The sequence below is a fragment of the Notolepis coatsorum genome (genome assembly GCF_963971535.1).
Source record: "Notolepis coatsorum genome assembly, chromosome: 6".
Classification (NCBI taxonomy): Eukaryota; Metazoa; Chordata; class Actinopteri; order Aulopiformes; family Paralepididae; genus Notolepis; species Notolepis coatsorum.
This window is the reverse complement of record NC_140170.1, coordinates 78,763,117-78,789,673: the sequence shown is the minus strand read 5'-3', so window position 1 is coordinate 78,789,673 and position 26,557 is coordinate 78,763,117. Positions and strand designations below refer to the sequence as shown.

The 26,557-nt window shown below is 44.1% G+C and overlaps 1 protein-coding gene across 1 annotated transcript in view; it reads left to right on the top strand.

The window, feature by feature from the left end:
- Nucleotides 1-26,557, top strand: part of LOC311229571 (solute carrier family 2, facilitated glucose transporter member 11-like) — a gene marked incomplete at both ends in the record, with an annotated part of 52,960 nt that overhangs the window by 2,632 nt on the left and 23,771 nt on the right. Inside the window, 5 exons of the mRNA XM_084315647.1 lie at nt 9,209-9,307; nt 20,508-20,668; nt 24,295-24,419; nt 25,721-25,850; nt 25,946-26,094. Of these exons, the coding sequence (XP_084171773.1) occupies nt 9,209-9,307; nt 20,508-20,668; nt 24,295-24,419; nt 25,721-25,850; nt 25,946-26,094 (664 nt within the window). The remainder of the gene's footprint in view (nt 1-9,208; nt 9,308-20,507; nt 20,669-24,294; nt 24,420-25,720; nt 25,851-25,945; nt 26,095-26,557) is intronic.

Below are 26,557 nucleotides of genomic sequence, written 5' to 3'. Positions count from 1 at the left end.
GGCCCCCCCCCCCCCCCCCCTCGGTACCCCCGCCCCCCCCCCCCCCCCCCCCCTCTGCCCCCAAGTGACACTGGCTAAATGACATTGACTGCACTGCACTAGTCCGTACTGGATCTCTGCACACTTCACTTTATATATATATATATGTATTTTATTTATTGATTAATCCCCCACTGCACTGTTTCGTGCACTTGTCTGTGTTGGTGTTTGTTTACTGTGAAAAAAGAAAAAATGCATACACTGTATTGCTGCAACAATTACCAATGTGTTTACACAAATGGCTCAATAAAGGAATCTGAATCTGAATCTGAATCTGAATCCCATTCCTGCGAGGGCCGCGAGGAGGATCTGGTGGTTGACTGTGTCGAAGGCTGCAGATAGATCTAGGAGAATCAGGACAGAGGAGAGGCCTTTCGCTTTTGCTAAGTGAAGTGCCTCTGTGACCGCAATGAGGGCTGTCTCTGTGGAGTGACCAGTCCTGAAGCCTGACTGATTAGGGTCTAGGAGGTCATTCTGTAAGAGATAAGCAGTAAGTTGGTTGGATACAGCACGTTCAAGTGTTTTAGAAAGGAAGGAGAGAAGAGAGGCAGGACGGTAGTTGCCTATGACGGTAGGGTTCAGGGATGGTTTTTTTATGAGGGGCGTGACTCTGGCTTGTTTTATGGAGGTGGGGACCACCCCCGAGTTGAGTGAGGAGTTGATGGTTGCAGTTAGGAATGGGAGGATGTCTGGTGCTATGGTCTGGAGGAGTAGGGAAGGTAGCCGGTCCAGCTGGCATGTAGTCGGACGGTTCGACGTTACCAGTGTCAGGGTCTCGGCTTCTGTAATGGGAGAGAAAGATGACAGAGTGAAGGATGAGGTTCTCGATTCAGCATTTGGAATGGGTGGGGGTTGGGAGAAGGAGCTGCGGATGTTCTCCACTTTTTCCTCAAAGAAGATCGCAAAGTCTTCGGCAGAGAAAGATGAGGGAGGGGGGGGTGGGGGGGGAGTGAGGAGGGAGGACATGGTAGCATGCAGTTTGCGAAGATTCTTGGCAGAGGCCTCGATCCTATGGTGAAAGAAAGAAGCTTTGGCATTAGTAATGGTTTTGGAGAATGTTAACAAGAGGTTGTGATATGTGTCGATGTCAGCAGTGAGGCGTGACTTTCTATACTTCCTTTCAGCTGCTCTCAGGACCTGTCTTTGTTCTCTCACTGGATCTGTCAGCCATGGACTGGGTGGGGAACGGCGGGCAGGTTTCTCAACGAGGGGACAGAGCTTGTCGAAGGAGGTTGCAAGGGCTGAGAGGAGGGTGGAGGTTGCCATCTCTGTGGAGAGAGCAGAGAAGGTGTCACTCAAAGGTAGAGCGGACAGTATGTCAGAGGAGAGGGTGGAGGGGGATAGGGAGGGCAGGTTGCGTCTGAGTGAGACGGTTTGAGTTGGGGTGAAGACCTTTCGGTTAAGCATGAGAGTTAGTGAGAAGGATATGAAGGAATGGTCAGATACATGTAGGGGAGTTACCGTGGTGTTAATGATGCTGGAGTTACGGGAAAATATGAGATCCAAGGAGTTGCCTGCTTTGTGGGTGGGAGGCATGGCAGTGGGAGTCAGGTCAAATGATTGTAGGAGGGAGACTACTATGACTGACTGAGATGAGTCAGGCAGGTTGAAGTCGCCCAATAGAAGGAGAGGGGTACCATCTTCCGGTAAGGAGCTTAGAAGCATGTCCAGCTCATCTGTGAAGTGATCGAGCGGACCTGGAGGGCGGTAGAGTGTAACAATGGTGAGATTGAAAGGTTTAGAGACAGATACTGCATGATATTCAAAAGAGGAGAGTGACAGTGCTGGGAGGGGTGTTAAGTTTGTAGTCCATGAAGGAGATGTCATGAGGCCAGTGCCTCCACCCCGTCTGGAAGGTCGAGGTGTGTGAGTGAAGTTATAGTTTGTAGATAATGCTGCAGGTGTTGATGAGTTATTGGGGGTTATCCAGGTCTCAGTTAGAGCCAAGAGCTGCAGATTTTGACTATGGGCGTAGGCAGTAATGAAGTCAGCTTTCTTGACTGCTGATTGACAATTCCATAAGCCTCCCCGTACTGTGACAGGTGTATTAGTGGCTGTAGGAGGGTAGGATAGATTAGCCGGGTTGCTAGCAAACTGCCGTGGGTGGGTTGAATCTGTTCTGGAGGAGCATATTGTGGATATGAGACACATTGTGGTGTCAAGAGTGGCAGGGAGGAAGTAGAGAAATAGCAGAGTGGGAGGGAAAGGGAGATTTTTCAGAGTGGAGTGAAAGATAGGACTAGGGTGTACTTAGCACTAGGTGGATCGGCGGATCCTTCGGCGGATAACTCCAGGAAAACTCCTCTTTGTCCCTCTTCGTTTCTCGACGCTTCGCTGACGCTAAGCCAGCAGGCCTTTAAATCCCTATCACTAATTAGTGCTGTCTAACACCTGGCCCTTAATGGGTCACTTAAGGAAACAAAATGGCCGCTTTAAACACGCCCCTTAATCAAGTCAGCTGGTCAGGTCAGCAATCAAGTCTCAGTTTAAAGATATTACTAAATTACTTAAAATGTCTTACCCTGATGCAGTGTAAGTCTCTCAGTGAATGAGCTGTCCTTCCACAACAGAATGTAGTACAGAGTAGTAGTAGTAGTAGTAGTAGTAGTAGTAGTAGTAGTAGTAGTAGTAGTAGTAGTAGTACTAGTAGTAGTAGTAGTAGTAGTAGTAGTAGTAGTAGTAGTAGTAGTAGTAGTAGTAGTAGTAGTAGTAGTAGTAGTTTTATCATCTCACACAATACAATTTGCTCAATCATTTAACAGTATTTGATTTGGCAGTGACTGAAAAGGTACAGACTGAACAATGCTTATACATGCCTGTCCTATATTCTTAACAAAATTAAGACTCCAAAACAGTATTCTAAAAAAATAACAAAAAAAGTTGTATTCACATTTATAGTCTTCAAAAGTAGCTACAAACCATTTTCTTAAAAACCAAAAGCAAATGACTCATTCTTAACTGTATATCAGCATTGTTCCACAAGTTAATTCCAATAATAGAAATACACCTCATTTGAATCCCTTTCTTAGCTTTTTGAACAGTAAATTTACAAATATCTCTCAAATCATATTTCTTTCATGTATTGAAAAAAACCTTTGCACACTGTCCGGGAGTCACTTTGCTTTAGCTCTGTACATTATTCGCATAATTTCATAATAAACCAAATCATAAAATTTCATAACATGAGACTTTATAAACAATGGATTTGTGTGGTCATAGTAACCAGCCTTAAAAAGGTTCTGAATGGCCTGCTTTTGCAGTAAGACTATTGGATTTACAGTCTTTTTAAATGTCGACCCCCATACTTCCACACAGTAAGATATGTAAGGAAGTATAAGTGAGCAGTAAATGAGGTACAAGGCTTTATAGTTTAATATATCCTTACATTTATACAATATTGCTACTGACTTTTTTTTATTTATCCTTTATTTATCCAGGAATGTCCCATTGAGATACAAGATCTCTTCTTCCAGGGAGTATGGAAGACTTAGATATTTTCCCTTGAATATAGTTAACATGTTGTTTCCATGTTAATTTCTGATCAATAACTACCCTAGAAATGTTATCTGAGAAACTCTTTCTATTTTTACATCACATATTTTTAACTCGATATCCCCCTCTATTTATTTCCGATTACCAAAAACCATAAATTTTGTTTTCTTAATATTGAGAGACAATTTATTAACATCAAACCAAGTTGAGAATTTCAAGCTCTCTTTCAATATCAAACAGAAGTTCCTTTAAATTACTTCCTGAGCAATATAAATTTGTATCGTCTGCAGAAATAACAAACTTTAACAGTTCAGCAACATTGCACATATCATTAATATAAAGTATAAAAAGTATATACACATATACATGCAGGTTTAACAAGAGGCTGTGTTGGGAGAACCCAAGAGCAGAACACAAGGCACAGGAGAATGAGGCGGTTTAGGTTATTTAATGGAAAACCCAGGGAATGACAAGGTAGGCAGGTAAGGAGCGTTATTTTTTTTCCTAGCCGCATTTCTGGCAAGACGCTCTCTGATTGGCCGACGCCTGTTTCTACACTGGTTAAGCTTAGGCACTCTTTCGAAGTTGGTTAAGGTTAGAGTTTGTCTTAGAGCGTGACGAGCCTGACGGCAAGTTCTTTCGACGGTTAAGCTTAGGCACTCTTTCGAAGTTGGTTAAGGTTAGAGTTTGTCTTAGAGCATGGCGATAGAACGCCAGGTAGTTTGCAGGCTGTTCGATGCGGAAATGGGCAAAGACACAGCTCGTCACGCGATTGGGCAAACATGTCAGTGGCCAATCAGAGAGCGTCTGCCAGAAATGCGGCTAGGAAAAAAAATAACGCGTGAGAGGAGGCAAGCGGGCGACGTGTGTCCATGCGGTCCCGGGAAGGTGCAGGCTGGTGAGGTCCGTAGGTGGAGGTGCAGGCCGGAGGGGTGAGATCCTACACCCAGGAGAACAAGGGTCAATACGACGCAGAGTACTGAGCACACAGATTACACTAGTAACAGAGTAATTGTGTATCAGGTTACTAGATGTCCAGAGAAGAGTCCTACTACCAAGGGAGGTGAAAACAAAACTCGGCCCAGGAGTGGCAGGGGTGCAGGCCTCTTATCCTGCCTCCGTGATGACGTGATGGTCCACAGGGGTGCAGGCCTCTTATCCTGGCTCCGTGATGAGATGATAGTTCACAGGTGTGTAGGCCGGCCCAGGTAGGCAGGCTGATGGTGTGGCGGGAACAGGGAGAGGCTCATATAAGGTTGTGGGAACCTGCTGACACCGGCTGTGGCTGTAACAGAGGCACACTTATCTTACATTTACATTTAGTCATTTAGCTGACGCTCTGTCAGCTGAGTAACAATGTTCATCAAAGTGTTGAGTGCTACAGTGTAGGTTAGTAATAGGACAAGTGCATGACAGTAACCTACTTTCTCTTTATTAATAATTGTGATTGATTGAACTTTAATTAACAGATTGCAGAATGGGTACAGTACAGTACAGCTCAATAAACACAATTGTTAACACTTTCAGTGCCCAGCAGGGGGCGCACATTTAGTGCTTGAATGCCCACCATCCACTGCAATGTTAGCATTAATATCGCCTAATCTATGTTTTAAATTATGGCTATGTGTCTAATCTGCCCGTCGCATTATCAATGACTCATTTCCAGTCAACATTGTCGAAGCGGATTGTTTTTTTATCGGTTCATTTCCGTTTTATAGCATTTTGAAAAGCCCTCGTTTTCACGGAAAAATAAAAGATTCCATGATAATCGCCCTGTACTGTAATATTCTAGAACGTTGTAATTTTTCGGCCTATTTATGAATCGTTTTCAAATAAACGCTAGATTATCGATAGTATATGTGTACTTATGCATGCTGGTGCCGCGCGCTGAAAATCGATTCTCTCAGTTCCTGATCGATCTTACAGTCAAACAGCCATATCACATTATAGGGGAAAAGCTTATATCTCCGTGAAAACGGGTCTGATTATCCTAAGACTGGTAAAATAGATTCCTTACCTGAGATCAGATGGTATCCAAATGGATTATTCCAATTCCTGATCGCCATTCCAAAAATCAAGCCTTTTATTGATCCACCGCTACATACTGTAAAACAGGGTGCCGAGGGTCCAGCATGAATCTGATCGGCTCCGGTTACATGCGTGAGAAGTAAAATGTGGATTCCGGAGTTTTTTTTTCTCATCCATTTTCATCGAGTCCAATCCAAAATGGTGCATTACCATCTGGGAGACGATAGGGGGCGCTTTTTTCACATCTGAGTGCCTGGCGGGGCAGGATTACCAACGGTAGACTCGGTTGATGAAATATGAATTCAGATTGCTAATAATAAAAAAAATCAGAGAATTCTCTTGATGGGCATTCAACCCGCGGGCTGATAACCCGAGAAATCTCGTGATGGGCATTCAATGTGTTTAAGGGGATGCAGACCAGAGAAAGACTTTCGTCTTGTTTACATCAGGGTCCCCCATTTTCAATTCATAATGACATTTATGACATACACAACATACAGATATAGGCTACAGATATAATAATATAATCTGATCATCTAATCTAATCATGACATTTATGACATACAAGATATGCAAATATAGAGTACTGTTAAACAGATCCTAACAGTAAATATATACATACGAGGGGGAGGGAACTGTACATTATAGGGGGTGGGTGGGAGGGGGGTTCAGACATTTACGGGGGCCAGTTTCAAATTGCAGCCTCCCATATGTGCTCTTTGAGAGCGGTTTTGAAGGTGGGTATACGATTCAATTTTTTTTACGGCTGTGGGTAGGCCGTTCCACATTGATGTGGCATAATTGCGGAACGTGTTAGTCCCTTGTTTGAGCTGAATCTGGGTTGGATATGATTTGTGGAACTCCCTCGAGTGTTGTGGTCGTGGTATTCACTGACCTTTGGGAAGTATTTCGACATGTACATGGGTACCTTAGTGGTGTAGTGTACCATCCTGATTGTCAAAATTGTGATACTATTTAATAACATATATAGGCTACTGTGAATCAATTTATGAAGGCGGAAAAACTATATTTCCCCCCAAAAGAGGTAGCCGTAACAGAACGGTGCAATATTGGTAGCAAGCAATTGAATAGGTCAGTGGACGCAAGCATTGAACGACAGATGCTATGAAACAGCACCATCTGCTGGACACGGGCAGTTAGTTTGCCAGTGTTCCTATCTTTCTCCGTTATTCTTTAAGTTAAGAGTTATATTTTATATATTTTTTATTTTAGTTGCAGATTTTATATATATATACATCACCTAGACGGAGTCCCGGGCCGCGTAAATCATTGGTGTGACTTTTAATTTAATTTAAGCATAATGTTTGTTTACAGTAGTTAGGCATTTATGTTTCATCATGGGATGCTGTGCGTCTGACGGTGTCGTCTCTCTCTCTCTCTCTCTCTCTCTCTCTCTCTCTCTCTCTCTCTCTCTCTCTCTCTCTCTCTCTCTCTCACACACACACACACACGCGCGCGCATGCACGTGTATCGCCGTGTGGTGTGGGATCATATTAAAATCGGCGGAGTTATGGGCGCCGCGTCACGGTCTCTGAGGCTGGGCTGACCTGCGTGGTTCACCTAGCAGCACATTCTTGATTCCGACTGCGACAGCATTGTTCTAATATAGCCAATTATTTTATTGTATTCCAGCTTTAATTGACCATGCCAAATGATGGTGCGGAAAAGGTAAATTACTTTTATATACTATGCTATGCATATAATGAGCACATTATCTTACATAGCCTAACGTTATTCTTTTTTATAGCGTTGGTTAAATCTCTCTAGACCACTGACTACAGTGTGTATCGAAGCTGATTTCATCATTCAGTCATTCAGTATATAGCCTGTTGATTGCAAAAGTTAGCCTAAATGAACTGTCAAACTAATGTGTGCAATTATTTGTGTGACATTATGTGCAAAATAAATCAGCATAGTTTCTTGGTGAATTTCTCGTAGTATGTTACAATAGTACAGGCTGTAGTGTATAGCAGATATGCCTGCTCCCTTTACACCAATGTATGTCCAACTTTCCTTGTACTCCACCAAATATAGGCCTACATTGGCTACTACTTCAACCTAAATCAGATTATTTTCATTACACGTTTGTCAATTAGAGACATATGAGAAGCAGAAGAAAAATTTAGGTGTGGTACATCCCCTAATACAGTACTGTACCTGAAAATGATGGTGAAATGGAATATCTTATCCTATCTTATTTTATTTAAAGCTACATTGGGTATATATTTTTTAAAGTTTTCTTTTTTTTATTCTATTTATTTTTGGGCTTTCTGTATTTTCCCCCCATCCCAATTTAGTGCCCCACTGTCGGCCTGGGGAGGGTGTAGAACTGCCACATGCCTCCTCCGATACATGTGGAGTCGCCAGCCGCTTCCTTTCACCTGACAGAGAGGAGTTTCACCAGGGGAACGTAACGTGTGTGGAGGTTCACGCTATTTCCCCCAGATCGCCTCCCTGCGACCAGTAGGAGTCGCAGTTTACAACGACCAGGACACATACCCCACCGGCTTCCCACCCGCTAACACTGACAATTGTAGGGACGACTGACCAAGCCGGAGGTACCGTCTCCGCGGTGGTAGGCGAGTGCTTAGTCCACTGCGCTACCCAGCCACCCTACATTTGGTAGTTTTGAGAAGAAAAAAAGGCCTCTACAATAACTATTGAATATTGATTATAAAAAAATAAATAAAAAAACACGGTAAAGGTGGTGGGAGGGTATAGCACCACAGCCAAACAGATCATTTCTGGTTTCAAACAGCGCTCCAGGGATCCAGTTTCTCCTCTTGTAACACTTAATTGTTTTTTAATCTACTTTTTCTCCTCCTTTTTTAGTATTTTTCTCCCATCCCAATTTTAGTCCTTATGCCAATTCCCCCCTCCCCTTCCTGGTCATTGCGCGCATTTGCCCCCCACTTGCCGGTCTAGGGAGGGTTGATAGATACTATCACATGTCCCCTCCGATACATGTGGAGTCAGCCAGCCGCTTCTTTTCACCTGACAGCGAGGACTCTCACTGGGGGAGCGTAACGCGTGGGAGGCTCACACTACTTCCCCCAGTTCCCTCTCTCGCTGAGCAGGCGCCCCAACCGACCTGTAGGAGTCGCTGTTTACAACGACCAGGATACACACCCCACCGGCTTCCCACCCGCTAACACTGTCAATTGGTTAGTATGGACGACCGATGGAGGTACCGCTGACAGCTGGATTTGATACCAGTGTCTCTGCGGTGGTAGGCAGGTGCTTAGTCTGCTGCACTACCCGGCCGCTCCTCTTGTAACACTTTATGTAATTAATACTAAAGATATATTATACTTTATTTGGACTTTTCAGAGCTTTTTTTTTTTTTTGCTTTTCCAAAACTACCCAGTGCACCTTTAAATTAAAGTAGTAGTAAACAACACCACGCTAGTGTATTTGTACATTTGTTTATATGAGACAAGAAAAGAACTGCTTTAGGATTACCCAAAACAGGAAATACAATGGTACTAGAAACAAAATATGCATCTTTGAGCATTTGGAAAAGTGCTATATAAATCTGATGTATTATTATGCATAAGTAACAAATGGCAACAGCACAACCCAAACAGATGGAGCGACAATCACAAGCAGGACTTCACTGTGTTGACAGAGCAATTCCCGGACGTTGGCTCTAATGGTGGCATCAGCTGCCATCGGAGGAACTCTTCAGTATGGCTACAACCTTGCCATAATGAACGCCCCCACAATTGTAAGTTTTGTTTCTGTTTTTTTGTTTTATCTAACCAGAGTGCAAATGTAACAATATAAAATGTACAGGTGATTAAACTAGAGTATATGTAAATGAGTACTACTGAGTAATAGTGCTAATCAGATGTATGTACAGTGTTATAGTATTATTATTATTATGTATAGTGATACAGGTATAAAGACACTATGGTAGTAAGTCATACTGGCCAGCGGTATAGTAGGACTAGGTAAGGGATATGTACAGATATAGATATAGTACTGTATATACATGTATGTAAAAAAGATTATATGCAGGTATATTCATGTATGGTCATAAATGGTGTATATATGGTATCTTCACATATAGTCATATATATATATTATACTGTCATATATTGAACTATGTCATACATGCTCGTAGGGAGGCATGCAGTCCCACATTGCTATCATGTCACATTTGGGTTGCAGTGTTAACTCATTCAGCGCCGGGCCTTAATCCGCGAGATGGCGCTAGTACGCCACCGCTGTAAGTCAATGGGGGCACTGCGAGATTTGCGAGTGCTTAAAATCTTAAATTATAGCTATGGGTCTAATACACCCGTCGATTATCAGTGAGTTGCTTCCAGTCAACATGTACAAAACGGATTGTTTTTTAATCTGTACATTTCGGTTTTATACCGTTTTGAATATGAGTATAACTTTGGGTGCTTCTGAGTAATTCCAGAGAAAGACGCAATAATAGCGTTTTAGTGGAGGGGGGGGGGGGGACAGCCTCGCAGATGTATCGTTGAAACAGGTTGCCTCGCCTGAGTATTTAAACCACGCCTGCACGGCTTGGATCGTCCCAGAAAAGAAACTACACCATTCCCAGTGGAGTGCAATGCCAGCTTGAAGGCGTAGGCGGCGGTATTTGCCCTTTTGCGAGCTCAGACCCATTCCCAACGATAACATCAGGCTGGATGGATGAAAATGAATGGATATCGCTAATAAAATAAATAACGATTAAAACCTGACTATACTCGTGATTGGCGCTCAAGCGATGGCGAGTTAACCCGACTATCATCGTGACTGGTGCTGAATGAGTTAACAGGCACATAGGGGGAATGAAGGCACTTGTGGGATAAGAGTACAATCTCCTTATTGGAACAACAGTGCCACATCCCTTTCTGCATTGACAATGATAATTGGCAATTCTTTTTTCTCACTCATAGTCCTTTTCTATACAGTGCGGTCCATAAGTCTTAGGGCGTTGAAACATGTTGTTGTTGTTGTTGTTGTTGTTGTTGTTGTTGTTGTTGTTGTTGTTGTTGTTGTTTTGTTTCTGTACTCCAGTACATTGGCTTTGAAACGGAACTATGGGGTTAAAGGTCTGACTCTCAGCTTTAATTTGGTGAGCCATGTAGGAACTGTAGTCCTTTTTATACGTAGTGCCCCCATTTTAGTAGACCAAAATGAATAGGATAAATCAACGTAACTTAGATGAATGAATGAATGAATGAAAACTTTATTTAACAGATTGCAGAATGGGTACAATACAGTACGGCTCAATACACACAATTGTTAAGGGGATGCAGACCAGAGAAAGACGTTTGTCTTGTTTACATCAGGGTACATCAGATAAGGTTGTCATATTTACCATGCCAATCCTTTCTATTTAAATCAGACACGAAAAAGTCATTGAAATTGCACCTTTCTGCACTTTCACTTATAGCGACAGCAAGGTGAATAATAAATATCAAAATAACACTCCACTACATAACAGTCAACTACATATCCCATACTATACACTCAGGATTCCATTAACTCATTGGGCGCCACCTTCTTTCCCCATCTGTACTCAATGGCGCCAACATTATTGACCATTTTAGCGATGTTTGCAGACCCATTGTGTGTTCTGTATTATAGCTATGGAGACAATAGTATGGCTCATTTGACAGGCATTGTTCATAGTCCATCACTGACTAATCAGTCCATTTCTACATACTGTAGTTAAACATCGCCCCTTAATCCAGTATTTTTTCATAGATCGCGAGATATGATGTGTTATATGCAATATGCCCAAATCGTTCTAGTTGATCGCCTGAAACCCCAAATATTACATATACCATGTACATATGTGTCTTCACAAAATCAACAAGGGGGGGGGGGGGGGGTCGTTTTAACTAGAAACTGCAATCGTGTTTGTCAAGCATGTTTTACGTCCGGTAAAACACGACACTGATCGTTACAGAAGCATGTTTTATGTAAAAAAAATACCAGCACGTCACCTAAGATAGACCTTACCTCAGTCAGAAAGTACTCCAAAATTAATGAATCCCAGTCGATCCCATGGCGATCGCAATTACTCGTGTATATTGGGCATGGCTACCATACGGGAAAGAATAGCTCTGATGCACCAAACCTTCCACCGATTGCTATGTTGTGATCCACTCCTAGGCGGAAACAGCCGGTGGTAAAGTCAGTACTGGGGACAAGTGATATCCCCAGTTCAAAAGGTAGGTGATACTGCCACCTGGTGAGATTCAATCCTCATTGCAATTCCAACGTAGGCAGATGAGCCAGGGAGACCTAGGGAGCTCCGGCTGAGTGTTTAGAAAAGGAAAAATATCAAAGGATCTAAAAACTAGATATTACGTTTTTCGCGCCCAATGAGTTAAGTCCCATTCAAATGTATCGAGGGGCATTGGTATGCAACCAAATAATAATTAAGCCAACTTTATTTAAGTTTATGCAAATGTATCCAATAACTTTTGGCCCCCTAACATAGAGACATGTAGACTATAAACATGGCTACAATTATGGTTCACCTGATATGGATGTAAGAACCTCCTCCAGCTTAATGAAGCAAAATATGAGCTTCTTCTATTTGGCCGCTCAAATGCTATTTACATTTTACATTTACATTTAGTCATTTAGCTGACGCTTTTATCCAAAGCGACTTACAAGTTCTGTACGACAAGCCATCAGGAAGGGCACAACTCTATCAGCTGAGTAACAATGTTCGCCAAAGTGTTGAGTGCTACAGTGTAGGTTAGTTTATTAGGACAAGTGCATGACAGTATGGTTAGTTAGGGTTAGATATTTTTTTTTTTTTTTTTTTTTTTTTTTTAATTCAGATAATGGTTGAAGAAGTGCGTCTTTAGACGACGGCGAAAGATTGGACGTGTTTCGGCTGTCCTAACTGGGGTGGGTAGTTCATTCCACCATTGTGGGGCAAGGACTGAGAATAGGCGACTTCTCTTTGATGACCCTCCCGGAGCTTGGATAGGAGTAGGTCTGAGGCGGCCAGAAGAAGCAGAGCGTAGGGGTCTTGAGGGTGTGTAGTTAGAGACCATTGACCGGAGGTAGGCGGGAGCAGTTCCCTTTGCCGCACGGTATGCTAGGTCGAGGGCCTTGAAGCGGATTCGTGCAGCAATGGGGAGCCAGTGCAGGTCCCTAAGAAGTGGGGTGACATGGGCCGACTTCGGTAGGTTTGAGATCAGGCGGGCCGCTGCGTTCTGAATGAGTTGAAGAGGCTTAGTGGCAGTGGCCGGGAGGCCAGCGAGCAGTGCGTTGCAGTAGTCGAGGCGGGAGATGACTGATTGGACGAGGAGTTGGGTGGATTCTTTTGTCAGGAAGGGGCGGATCCTTCTGACGTTGCTCAGGAGGAATCGGCAGGTTCTGGTTGTCGCTGCGATGTGAGCAGAGAAGTTCAACTGGTCGTCGAGGACAACACCAAGGTTCTTGGCGGTCGGGGACGCGGTCACAGCTGCATTCTCGACTGTGATGGAAAGGTCGGTCAGGGGGGAGGATTTGGCCGGCAGGTGGAGCAATTCTGTTTTGCTTAGGTTCAGTTTGAGGTGGTTGGTCGTCATCCAGGCGGAGATGTCGGACAGACAGGCCGAGATCCGCTCAGAGACGTGGATATCTGAGGGAGGGAAGGAGAGGAAGAGTTGAGTATCGTCGGCATAACAGTGGTAGGAGAAGCCATGAGACGTGATAATGTTACCCAGTGATTTAGTGTAGAGGGAGAAGAGAAGGGGTCCTAAAACCGAGCCCTGGGGGACACCCGTCCGCAGGGGGCGGGTGGCCGACAGGGTCCCTCTCCATGACACTTGGTAGGAGCGGTCATTGAGGTATGATGACAACCATGTCAGCGCAGAGCCAGCCACTCCCATTCCTGCGAGGGCCGCGAGGAGGATCTGGTGGTTGACTGTGTCGAAGGCTGCAGATAGATCTAGGAGAATCAGGACAGAGGAGAGGCCTTTCGCTTTTGCTAAGTGAAGTGCCTCTGTGACCGCAATGAGGGCTGTCTCTGTGGAGTGACCAGTTCTGAAGCCTGACTGATTAGGGTCAAGGAGGTCATTCTGTAAGAGATAAGCAGTAAGTTGGTTGGATACAGCACGTTCAAGTGTTTTAGAAAGGAAGGAGAGAAGAGAGACAGGACGGTAGTTGCCTATGACGGTAGGGTTCAGGGATGGTTTTTTTATGAGGGGCGTGACTCTGGCTTGTTTTAGGGAGGTGGGGACCACCCCCGAGTTGAGTGAGGAGTTGATGGTTGCAGTTAGGAATGGGAGGATGTCTGGTGCTATGGTCTGGAGGAGTGGGGAAGGTAGCCGGTCCAGCTGGCATGTAGTCGGACGGTTCGACGTTACCAGTGTCAGGGTCTCGGCTTCTGTAATGGGAGAGAAAGATGACAGAGTGAAGGATGAGGTTCTCGATTCAGCATTTGGAATGGGTGGGGGTTGGGAGAAGGAGCTGCGGATGTTCTCCACTTTTTCCTCAAAGAAAATCGCAAAGTCTTCGGCAGAGAAAGATGATGGAGGGGGGGGTGGGGGGGGAGTGAGGAGGGAGGACATGGTAGCATGCAGTTTGCGAAGATTCTTGGCAGAGGCCTCGATCCTATGGTGAAAGAAAGAAGCTTTGGCATTAGTAATGGTTTTGGAGAATGTTAACAAGAGGTTGTGATATGTGTCGATGTCAGCAGTGAGGCGTGACTTTCTATACTTCCTTTCAGCTGCTCTCAGGACCTGTCTTTGTTCTCTCACTGGATCTGTCAGCCATGGACTGGGCGGGGAACGGCGGGCAGGTTTCTCAACGAGGGGACAGAGCTTGTCAAAGGAGGTTGCAAGGGCTGAGAGGAGGGTGGAGGTTGCCATCTCTGTGGAGAGAGCAGAGAAGGTGTCACTCAAAGGTAGAGCGGACAGTATGTCAGAGGAGAGGGTGGAGGGGGATAGGGAGGCCAGGTTGCGTCTGAGTGAGACGGTTTGAGTTGGGGTGAAGACCTTTCGGTTAAGCATGAGAGTTAGTGAGAAGGATATGAAGGAATGGTCAGATACATGTAGGGGAGTTACCGTGGTGTTAATGATGCTGGAGTTACGGGAAAATATGAGATCCAAGGAGTTGCCTGCTTTGTGGGTGGGAGGCATGGCAGTGGGAGTCAGGTCAAATGATTGTAGGAGGGAGACTACTATGACTGACTGAGATGAGTCAGGCAGGTTGAAGTCGCCCAATAGAAGGAGAGGGGTACCATCTTCCGGTAAGGAGCTTAGAAGCATGTCCAGCTCATCTGTGAAGTGATCGAGCGGACCTGGAGGGCGGTAGAGTGTAACAATGGTGAGATTGAAAGGATTAGAGACAGATACTGCATGATATTCAAAAGAGGAGAGTGACAGTGCTGGGAGGGGTGTTAAGTTTGTAGTCCATGAAGGAGATGTCATGAGGCCAGTGCCTCCACCCCGTCTGGAAGGTCGAGGTGTGTGAGTGAAGTTATAGTTTGTAGATAATGCTGCAGGTGTTGATGAGTTATTGGGGGTTATCCAGGTCTCAGTTAGAGCCAGGAGCTGCAGATTTAGACTATGGGCGTAGGCAGTAATGAAGTCAGCTTTCTTGACTGCTGATTGACAATTCCATAAGCCTCCCCGTACTGTGACAGTACTGCTATCAATCTAATCTGCAACCTGTCTACCGATGATAAATCTGTTGCCCATAATCTGGAGTTAACTGTCATATATTTTACAGACCTTGAAAAGGGCATCCATACTTTTATACATCCCAGGTCCGTCCCACGCGGGGCCGAGCACTCAGCGACACGGGTCCCTTGAATTTAATTGGGCCAGGCTCAGTAGAGGAGAGAGGGAAGGTACTCTCCCCCACCGAGCCAAGCCCGCTACCTCCCATGTCACCAAGCACCCCACCCCACGCACAACTACCCCACAACATACAAGACCCCACTCTCCCGGGCCAAACCGCGGAAACGATGGCCCCCCCGACATCCCCCCCCCTGAGTTAAGCCCGTAGAACTCCCCCATATCCCGGGCCGATGCGCACGGAGCTGGGCCCCCAGCGACACGGGTCCCCTGAATTAATTGGGCCAGGCCCAGTAGAGGGGAGGGACCGAGACTCCCCCCCACCGAGCCAAGCCAGCTACCTCCCATGTCACAGAGAGCCCCACCCTCCGCACACCGACCCCGCAACACACAAGACCCCACCGGGCAAAGCTTAGCCACCCATAAGAGAAATCCCGCCCTCCTCCCCGAGAAACAGAGCACCCCCATATTCTGGTCCTCCATGCGCGGAGCCGAGCACCCAGAGCCCCCACCCGCCCCCGCCCGACTCCCAGGCCCCACCGGCCCACGAGAACCCCAAGCCCAGGCCTGCAGAAGGCCAAAGCACCACGCCTCAATGGCCCCGCGACCCCAAGCCCGGTGTCCCCCCGGCCCAGCGACCAGACCGCCCAGGCCACGGCGGCCGAGGGCCCCAGGAAACCCCACCCCACCCATACCGATCCCACAACACGCAAGACCCCCCTCTCCCGGGTCGAACCGCCAGAACGATGGCCCCTCCCCCCGACATCCCCCCCACTGAACTCAGCCTGCCCACCTCTGTACCTCCCATGTCACCGATATCACTATATACATTTATGCTAACATGACTTAAAAAATAAAACAATCTGAAAAAATTAAATGAAAATAAAATAAGCTATATGGTTAGCACTTTTTGCCCCCGTTGGCGGTTTGGAGGGGAATCAGCTCTCCTATTGGAGAAGCCCCCCCCCCCTAGTGATGGAGATACCCCCAATGGAGATTCTCCAAGTCTTCATGTCCAACATTCTTTTATTCTTGTCCTTCACAAATGTCCATGTGCACATTTAAAGCAACTGCTATTCTAACATAACTCAAATTCTAACATAACTCAAAGAAAAAAGACAACATTTGGCGCTCCCATGGTGTTAGAGGATCTTAGTCGTATCCCTCTGTTCCCCATTGGAAGGGTGAGGAGTAATGGCTCTCCAAGTGAGAGGGCTCCCCCTAGCGGCGAAGTGCGCACTATATAAGTCCAACATTCGTTCTGTGGACGGCCTCAGAGCTCCCGGTCAATGTTCTGAATTTGTCTTTCTTATGCACATTTGTATTGTGTGTCACGTGTAATCCTGTAGTTCCTTCATACCAGTCCATCATGTATTATTCCCCAATATGTTTCCTAATCAGCGTGTCCCTGAAAATGGGCTCCAGACAAACTTTTTTCACCACCGTGATGAATGAGAGAGAGAGAGAGAGAGAGAGAGAGAGAGAGAGAGAGAGAGAGAGGGGGGGGGGGCAGCTGTCCATGGTGCTGAATATTTGCGACGGGACTGTGTTAGTCTGGAGCCTGTATGCTTCTTAATGTTAAATGAATGTGGCTAGCTAACAAACACCATAATATTAGTTTAATAATACATGTTACATAATACATGTTAGTTTGTCTAATACTTACTCGCACATTCACAAATAGTCTGTGAATGGTCTGCCTTTCTTCCAGATTGCGTGAAGCCGTGAACGTTGCGGAACAGCAGCTTCAACTTGTCCAACTGAGCCGATTTCATTGAGACCAGGGATCTCACCGCAACCCACAATATGCCGCCACATTGTAACGTTAAGTTAGCTAACTGTCTGTACTAACCAGTTGAGCTATTAATGTTAACAGCGTTCGTTCAGCTGTCAGCTGTCACACACACCACACGGAAGCAACACGATGCGCGCGATAGGGCGAAGTGGATGGGCCAATGAATGAGCACACTGTGCGCACCCAGTCCTCGTGGGAGTTGTAGTATTATATAGTATCACCTGGATTGACTTAATTATTGCAGATGCCTTTTGTAGACTACAATGTTTTTTTTTCATAGAAAAAAAAGCCACCTGCCACATTGGCGGGAAGAATGAAGAAGTTACACGCCAATGCCGAATTCTACCCGCATTGGGCGGGTGGGCGGGTGTTAATGTCAAGCCCTGGTTACATCATATGCTCCGCATTGCTCCTAATCCAATCTGCGTGGTGGCCTGGTTAGCCTGTATGTTAGCTTGTAAGCTAGTTTGTATGTTAGCCTGTAGCTTCTCTGCATTGACATTCAGCATTCCGCTAGCTTGTTCTACCTGTTGCATCATTGCCTCGTGTTGAGTCTTCGGTGTATTTACTTCATCTGTGGTTGCTTTTCTTTCATTTGTCCTCGTGTTCATTCTTCCTTCTTTCTTTTGTCCTCAAATCTTCACTTTTTATTTCGTTTTGAATTGTTTTACTTCCTTTTTTTGATATTCATTGACCGGGAGCTCTTTCATGTGGCTGCTCACCAGAACGTCACAAACCGGAAGTTGCTGCTAGACTTTTAACTCACTTTGAGAGATGAGAACATATTACACCCATCCTTGTCTCTCTTCGCTTTAATTTTTAGAGTTGATTTTACTGATAACTTCTAAAGCTTTTACAGGGTCAGCCTCCGAGTTACATTTCAGGCCCCTAGGAGTCTGAGCGTAACCTGAGATCCTCTGGGATGGAACTCCTGGTTGTTCTTGAAACACGCCTTATCACCAAAGGTGACCAGCTTTTGTTGTTCAGCCCCTTCAGTTGTGGAACTCCCTGCCTGAGAAAGAGAACTCCCTGCCTGGGGCGACAGTGGAGGAGGTAGAGCAGTCGTCTGGTAATCCGGAGATTCCCGGTTCGATTCCCACTCCTCCCGGGCAGTGCGTCGAAGTGTCCTTGAGCAAGACACTTACTAACACCCCTATTTGCTCCCGATGTGCATGTTGGCACCTTGCATGGTTGCCTCTGCCATCGGTGTGTGAATGTGTGAGTGAGTGGGTAAAGTGTGAGGAACCAATTGTAAAGCGCTTTGGATACAAGCCCTATATAAATGCATCATTTACTATTTACCTGCCTGAAAAGGAGAACTCCCAGCCTGAGAAGGAGAACTCCCTGCCTGAGAAGGAGAACTCCCTGCCTGAGAAGGAGAACTCCCAGCCTGAGAAGGAGAAGGAGAACTCCCTGCCTGAGAAGGAGAACTCCCTGCCTGAGAAGGAGAACTCCAAGCCTGAGAAGTAGAAGGAGAACTCCCAGCCTGAGAAGTAGAAGGAGAACTCCCAGCCTGAGAAGTAGAAGGAGAACTCCCAGCCTGAGAAGGAGAAGGAGAACTCCCAGCCTGAGAAGGAGAACTCCCTGCCTGAGAAGGAGAACTCCCTGCCTGAGAAGTAGGAGAACTCCCTGCCTGAGAAGGAGAACTCCCTGCCTGAGAAGAAGCAGAACTCCCAGCCTGAGAAGAAGGAGAACTCCCAGCCTGAGAAGAAGGAGAACTCCCAGCCTGAGAAGGAGAACTCCCTGCCTGAGGAGAAGGAGAACTCCCTGCCTGAGAAGGAGAAGGAGAACTCCCTGCCTGAGAAGGAGAACTCCCTGCCTGAGAGAAGGAGAGCTTCCTGCCTGAGAAGGAGAAGGAGAACTCCCTGCCTGAGAAGGAGAACTCCCTGCCTGAGAGAAGGAGAGCTTCCTGCCTGAGAAGGAGAACTCCCTGCCTGAGAGAAGGAGAACTCCCAGCCTGAGAAGGAGAACTCCCTGCCTGAGAGAAGGAGAACTCCCAGCCTGAGAAGGAGAAGGAGAACTCCCTGCCTGAGAAGGAGAACTCCCTGCCTGAGAAGGAGAAGGAGAACTCCCTGCCTGAGAAGGAGAACTCCCTGCCTGAGAAGGAGAAGGAGAACTCCCTGCCTGAGAGAAGGAGAGCTTCCTGCCTGAGAAGGAGAACTCCCTGCCTGAGAAGGAGAACTCCCTGCCTGAGAAGGAGAACTCCCTGCCTGAGAAGGAGAACTCCCTGCCTGAGAAGGAGAACTCCCTGCCTGAGAAGGAGAACTCCCTGCCCGAGAAGGAGAAGGAGAGCTTCCTGTCTGAGAAGGAGAACTCCCTGCCTGAGAAGGAGAACTCCCTGCCTGAGAAGGAGAACTCCCTGCCTGAGAAGGAGAACTCCCTGCCTGAGAAGGAGAAGGAGAACTCCCTGCCTGAGAAGGAGAACTCCCTGCCTGAGAAGAACTCCCTGCCTGAGAAGAAGAACTCCCTGCCTGAGAAGAAGAACTCCCTGCCTGAGAAGAAGAACTCCCTGCCTGAGAAGGAGAACTCCCTGCCTCCTTGCCTCAGAACATCACTTCTCAAAACTCACATTTACGTAGAAGCTTTTTCATAATAGTTTCATTGTATTTTATCAAATTATTTTGTAATTGTTTCTGTTAATAAATTGCTGTCTTCCCTTTTGCTCTTATTCTATGGTTCTATATTCTATAATATTTGTTAGTGCTTTTTATTTTATTCTCTTACAATGTTTTTTTGTGTGCCATGTTTTATTCTGTTCTGTGAAGCACTTTGTAATCCTGTTTCGAAAAGTGCTATACAAATACAGTTGATTATTATTATTATTATTATTATTATTATTATTATTATTATTATTATTATTATTATTATTATTATTATTATTATTATTATTATTATTATTAATTATTATTATTATTATTATTATTATTATTATTATTATTATTATTATTATTATTATTATTATTATTATTATTATTATTATTATTATTATGTAAACAGCCTCAGATTAAAGCTGAAAGTCTGTACTTTAACCTCAGTCATTCCATTTCAAATCTAATGTGCTGGAATACAGAACAACAACAACAACAAAACTGTTTCACTGTCCTAAGACTTTCACTGTCATGGAAATTTGCTTTATTGGAGCGCTCCTACATATCCTACGTATACATTTTTTATATGATATACATTTGTTCAGTGGATAGTCATCCAAACGGCCATCCATATCTATAGGATGATGCAGGATTGTCGCATGCTGTGTGTTTGTATGTTTGTTTATATACGTGTGTGTGTTTGGTTAGTGTAGTGAGGCAATGACGTAGTGACATCGTTTGACCGATGTCCTGTTGTGTCTATGTCTGCAGTACATTCAGAACTTTATAAACGAGACGTTTCGAGAGCGCTGGGAAGTCCAGCTGGAGGACTACCAGGTGACTCTGCTCTGGACCATTATTGTCTCCATCTTCTCCCTGGGGGGCCTGGCAGGGGCCCTTATCGCTGGACCCATGACCATACGTTTTGGGAGGTAATGCTGAGTGTCTGCCCCTATTACAAATGTATGAATAGGTCTACAATACATTATACAATTGAGAGATTGCCTCCCTATAATGAACGTAAATTCAACCAGGTGTACACTTTTTCTATGTTCTCTTGGAATTCCATCTTACGTCTTAAATCATCATTGGAATATTGTAAGGATGTAATCAATATGGAATTCACTTTGTGGTCTTATTAATTATTGATAAGAAAGATTAATATCAGAAATATAAAGGAGACAATTCTATAAATTCAGTACGATCGTTATTTACAACATGGATCCATAAAGTTAGTAACATACAATTAGTTATAATTGTGGTATAAAGTGACCTCAAGAGGGAGGGTGTGTTAGGAGTGCAGAAAAGGTAGAGAGAGAGATAAGTGCATTTTCACTCTCCTTATATCGTTACAAGACAAAGAGAGAGTCAGATTTCAGTTTAGTGGTCAGAAACATTCCTGGGCCAGCCACTCTTGACCATTCCTCATCCTGCTAATGCATAGATCATGGGTCAATGACTTGAAGAATGTCATATGGGGGGGGGGGGGGGGGGTCACACTGACTCACACATGCAGGCATAATCAGGCCTTACGCCCATTTTAAAGTAATGGTTGTACTGTGAACACAATGTAAAGAATTTGGCCATAGGATGTATAAGATTCACTTCCTGCCAAATATCCAGTTCTAAAATACTATTTTAATTCACGTGTGATATTGTACAGTTAGAGGGGTTGATTTACATGAATTAATATGTTCTGGGGGTGAATTTCATTACGATCTGACTGAACCGTTCCTGCTACATCATCTTTCTCTGTCCACTCCATTCCTCTTAATGTGTCGACCAGCCTTTGATCACTTCCCCCGGCTCCTCTCTGGCAGCTGGCAGAGCTGAGAGTGTGATTTGGAGTCATGTGGCCAATGTTAAATGATCCTTCGCTCTCATCACAGCCAAACCTAATGCATTACTACAGTCAGCACGTCCGGTCCAATCCCACGTCTTATTCCAAAATACACTCATCCGTAAGGGGGGCATTAAACAGACAAATACAGTGTAGACGGTTTCAGTGGAATTGCATTGCTAGGGAACAGCTTGGACCCAAATCTGCCCCCTGCAACAAACTGCAAGAGGAAGTAAACCGTCAAAAAAGGGGTCCATTTTGAATGTTTATGTTGTCAGGTTGAAACCGTCTATACATGCAATTCAGTTGCAGATTATGCCAGTTTGTTAGTCGCATGGGGTGTTATACTAATTCAAGTTCAAGTTTTGTTTTATTTGTCTTACATTACAGTGAAACGATTGGTTCTGTATGAGCCCCTTGACAAATGTTTGAGATAAGAATCATGGTTATTATATTAATGGATTCTCCCCACTTGGCACTCATATGAATGAATGCTGCCCACAGTAACTGTCTACAGCAGTAGGGCTGTTCGCGAACAGGTTGAAATCTGGCTTCAGAACATCCCACTCCACTGACACATGCCTTCTCTATTTGAACGACCACACCAAACAAGAGGTGGACGCGGGCAAATACTGCGGCATGGTCATGCTGGACCTACAAAAGGCCTTCGACACTGTCAATCACTCCATTCTGATTGACAAGCTAAAAGCAATTGGTTTTGATAGTCTATCAGTGAGCTGGATGCAATCCTACCTTGAGGGGAGGGAACAGATGGTGGAGGTAAACGGTACCCTAGCCCCCCCCCCCCCCCCCCCCCCTCACAGTGAGCTGTGGTGTTCCACAAGGAAGCATACTAGGACCGCTACTGTTCCTATGCAAATGACATGTCGTCAGCTTGTGACTGCAACTTGTTCTTGTTCGCAGATGACTCAGCCCTGCTGGTCTCTGACAAGAACAAGTTACAGGTTGAAAAAACCCTCAGCTCAGAACTCGGCAGAATCTGCACCTGGCTCGCTGATAACAAACTATCATTACACCTGGGTAAAACAGAGTCCATTCTCTTCGGATCTAATAACAAACTCAGCAAGACCGACGGCTTCTCAGTTACAGTGGGTGACAATATTGTCACAAGGAAAGATGAAATTACATACCTAGGTTCCATCCTAGAGGCAAATCTTTCCTGTGACAAAATGGCATCCAAGGTAATAAAAAAAAGTCAACCAACGAACTCGATTCTTGTACCGGATCTCCTCTCTGGTAAACAAGAATACCGTAAAGACTCTGGCAGGAGCACTCATTCAAGGGTACTACGACTATGCTTGCACCTCATGGTACCAAAGCACCTCAAAGGCGCTAAAAACAAAATTACAAACATCTCAAAACAAACTGGTCATTCTACTGCTTGACCTTACTCCTAGAACCCACCTCACCCCTGCCCACTTTGACAACCTAGGATGGCGTAGAGTAGACGACAGAGTACAGCAACTTGCAATGGGCCTGGTCTACAAGATACACTACACGACCAAGGTACCCATGTACATGTCAAAATACTTCCCAAAGGTCAGTGAATACCACGATCACAACACCAGAGGGAGCTCCACAAATCATGTTAAACCCAGATTCGGCTCAAACAAGGGACTAAACACGTTTCGCAATAATGCCACATCAATGTGGAACGCCCTACCCAAAGCTGTAAAGGAATGTGAATCACTACCCACTTTCAAAACCACTCTCAAAGAACACCTACGGGAGATTGCAATTCGAAACTGGCCCCTGTAAATGTCCTAACCCAACCCCCTCCAATGTACAGTAAATTACCAAGTATGGTTTCGTCAATATTCCAATGTACAGTTTTGCTTCTACAGTTGTACAGTGTCCCCCACCCACCCCTACCCCCCCGACCCACCCACCCAACCACCTCCAATGTACAGCCCCTCCCCTCCCCCCCCCCCACCTACCCAACCTCCTCCAATGTACAGTTTCTACGTCAAATGTATATACTCTCTTTTCTAGACTCTTTTTGTATCACAAACAGTACTGTATTTGCAAATCTGGTATGTCATAAATGTATAGATGTAGCAGTACTGTCTATCTGTATGTCGTGTATGTCATATATGTTATGATGAATTGAAAATGGGGGACCCTGATGTAAACAAGACGAAAGTCTTTCTCTGGTCTGCATCCCCTTAACAATTGTATGTATTGAGCTGTACTGTACTGTACCCATTCTGCAATCTGTTAATAAAGTTTTCAATCGCTTATGCAAAAATCTGTTATTTTGATTGATATTGAAATCATGATTATTAAACATAATTACTCATTGATTTAAGACAACATAACATCATATGATTATGACTTTGTTTTACTTTTCTTCTCGACCAAAGGCTGCCTTTCTGTCATCTTCTACAAGTTACCAAAGACATTTCAAAATAACTAGAGAAACACGCCGTGGCTCCTTCCTCCATCCTCTCAACACGAACTGAAACTACTGTTTGGGCTTTGGGGAGGGAGGGGCGCAGCACACCGCTGTGAAGGAAGCGCTGTATTTACGACACAAGACAAAATGAGAGCAATAATCATTTTCAAATAATTTTCTTGTTTTCATGATCGTGGGAAGCCAAAATGTAAACTACTGTATATGAATTTCCCAGGCCTAGTACACAGCCCATGCTTAGGGCTAGTCCTTCTGTTCATGTTGTCATCTTTTCTCCTTTCAAGGAAGAAATGCTTGCTGTTAAACAATATTTTCCTGATGTCGAGCTCAATACTGGGTCTGACCAGTCGAGCTGCCAAGTCCTTTGAGATGATCATCATCTCACGTGTGTTGGTTGGAATAAATGCTGGTATGTCCACTGATTAATATAATATGTATTACTGTTAGTCCAGACCAGAGTAATATAGTATGTATTGCTGCAAGTCCAGATTAATATAATATGTATTACTGTTAGTCCAGAGTAATATAATGTGAATTACTGTTAGTCCAGAGTAATATAATGGGAATTACTGTTAGTCCAGAGTAATATAATATGTATTACTGCTAGTCCAATTTAATATAATATGTATTACTGCTAGTCCAGACTCCAGAGTAATATAATGTGAATTACTGTTAGTCCAGAGTAATATAATGTGAATTACTGTTCGTCCAGAGTAATATAATATGTATTACTGTTAGTCCAGAGTAATATAATGTGAATTACTGTTAGTCCAGAGTAATATAATGTGAATTACTGTTAGTCCAGAGTAATATAATATGTATTACTGTTAGTCCAGAGTAATATAATGTTAATTACTGTTAGTCCAGAGTAATATAATGTGAATTACTGTTAGTCCAGAGTAATATAATATGTATTACTGTTAGTCCAGAGTAATATAATGTGAATTACTGTTAGTCCAGAGTAATATAATGTGAATTACTGTTAGTCCAGAGTAATATAATATGTATTACTGCTAGTCCAGAGTAATATAATGTGAATTACTGTTAGTCCAGAGTAATATAATGTGAATTACTGTTAGTCCAGAGTAATATAATATGTATTACTGTTAGTCCAGAGTAATATAATGTGAATTACTGTTAGTCCAAAGTAATATAATATATATTACTGTTAGTCCAGAGTAATATAATATGTATTACTGCTAGTCCAGTTTAATATAATATGTATTACTGCTAGTCCAGAGTAATATAATGTGAATTACTGTTAGTCCAGAGTAATATAATATGTATTACTGTTAGTCCAGAGTAATATAATATGTATTGCTGCTAGTCCAGAGTAATATAATATGAATTAAACACTAAGAGGAATGAACTGCCCAATTTCCTTAACAAAAAAAGAAAATGCTGTGAATTAAATAAAAATAAAAGTAACAATTTAAAGATATGCAAGAAGGAAAGCAGTTTGTGCAATACTGTTACTCTGTCACTCGTGCCTTATTTTTCTACTTTATTTCTCTTTTTTAAGATTCTTTATTTTAGCATTAAACATTTTCTTAATATTTTAAGTTTAAGTCTACATTTTGTGATTCTGTGTGAAGGGGGGACTAGCAAAGTACGATTTATATTGTATGGTGTAACTGTCAGTTTAACTGTGCATATGACAAATAAATATCTTGAATTTTGAATCTTAAACACCACCTGTGTCTTTTGCAGGAATCAGTATGAATGTGCAACCCATGTATTTTGGTGAAAGTGCTCCAAAGCATTTGCGGGGGGCCGTGTCCTTGTCATCAGCTGTCTTCACAGCATTTGGAGTGGTGTTGGGACAGGTGGTTGGGCTCAGGTATGTGGACAGAAAACACCCGTTGTGCAACACATCAATCATCAGGTGTTGCTTCATTCTTTGCATGCATTGTTAAAAACGAGTGTTCATTGCAGGGAGATTTTGGGCAGCGAGTCATGCTGGCAGTACCTCTTGGCCAGTAACGCCATCCCAGGGTTCATTCAGCTCCTTACCCTGCCTTGGTTCCCTGAAAGCCCCAGATATCTGCTCATTGACAAGGGTGACAAGGAGGCTTGTATCAATGGTGAGTATGTTAACCCGGCCAGGTGCACACTCTCACAAGTCACACAACTGAACATTCTAATCATTCTGAGAAAACAAACACCTCATAATACCAACAGTGTCAGAGGACAAGGTATCATCGTCAGCATATAACAATATCTGGCCATCATGAGCTGCAGGTATACAGGGTTGACGTAATTAAGTTATTCTTCTTCTTCTTTTACTTGAACAAATATTTTTGGTCACATGAGTGGTGAGAACAATCTGTCATATAAAGCAAAACTTTGTTTTGGGGGGACACCTTTGGACCATGCACAAAATCCTAATGGTTTTTACACACAGCGTGCCGCTGTTTTACTTGAGGAATGTTCTAAACAAGTACTCTTTCTCCTTAACTTAACTAAAACCTCCCCCGAAGCAAAAGGTGCTTGCTGGATATCCCATCCCGTTGAGTGATGTGTTTTAGAACTCTGTAAAATTGACTT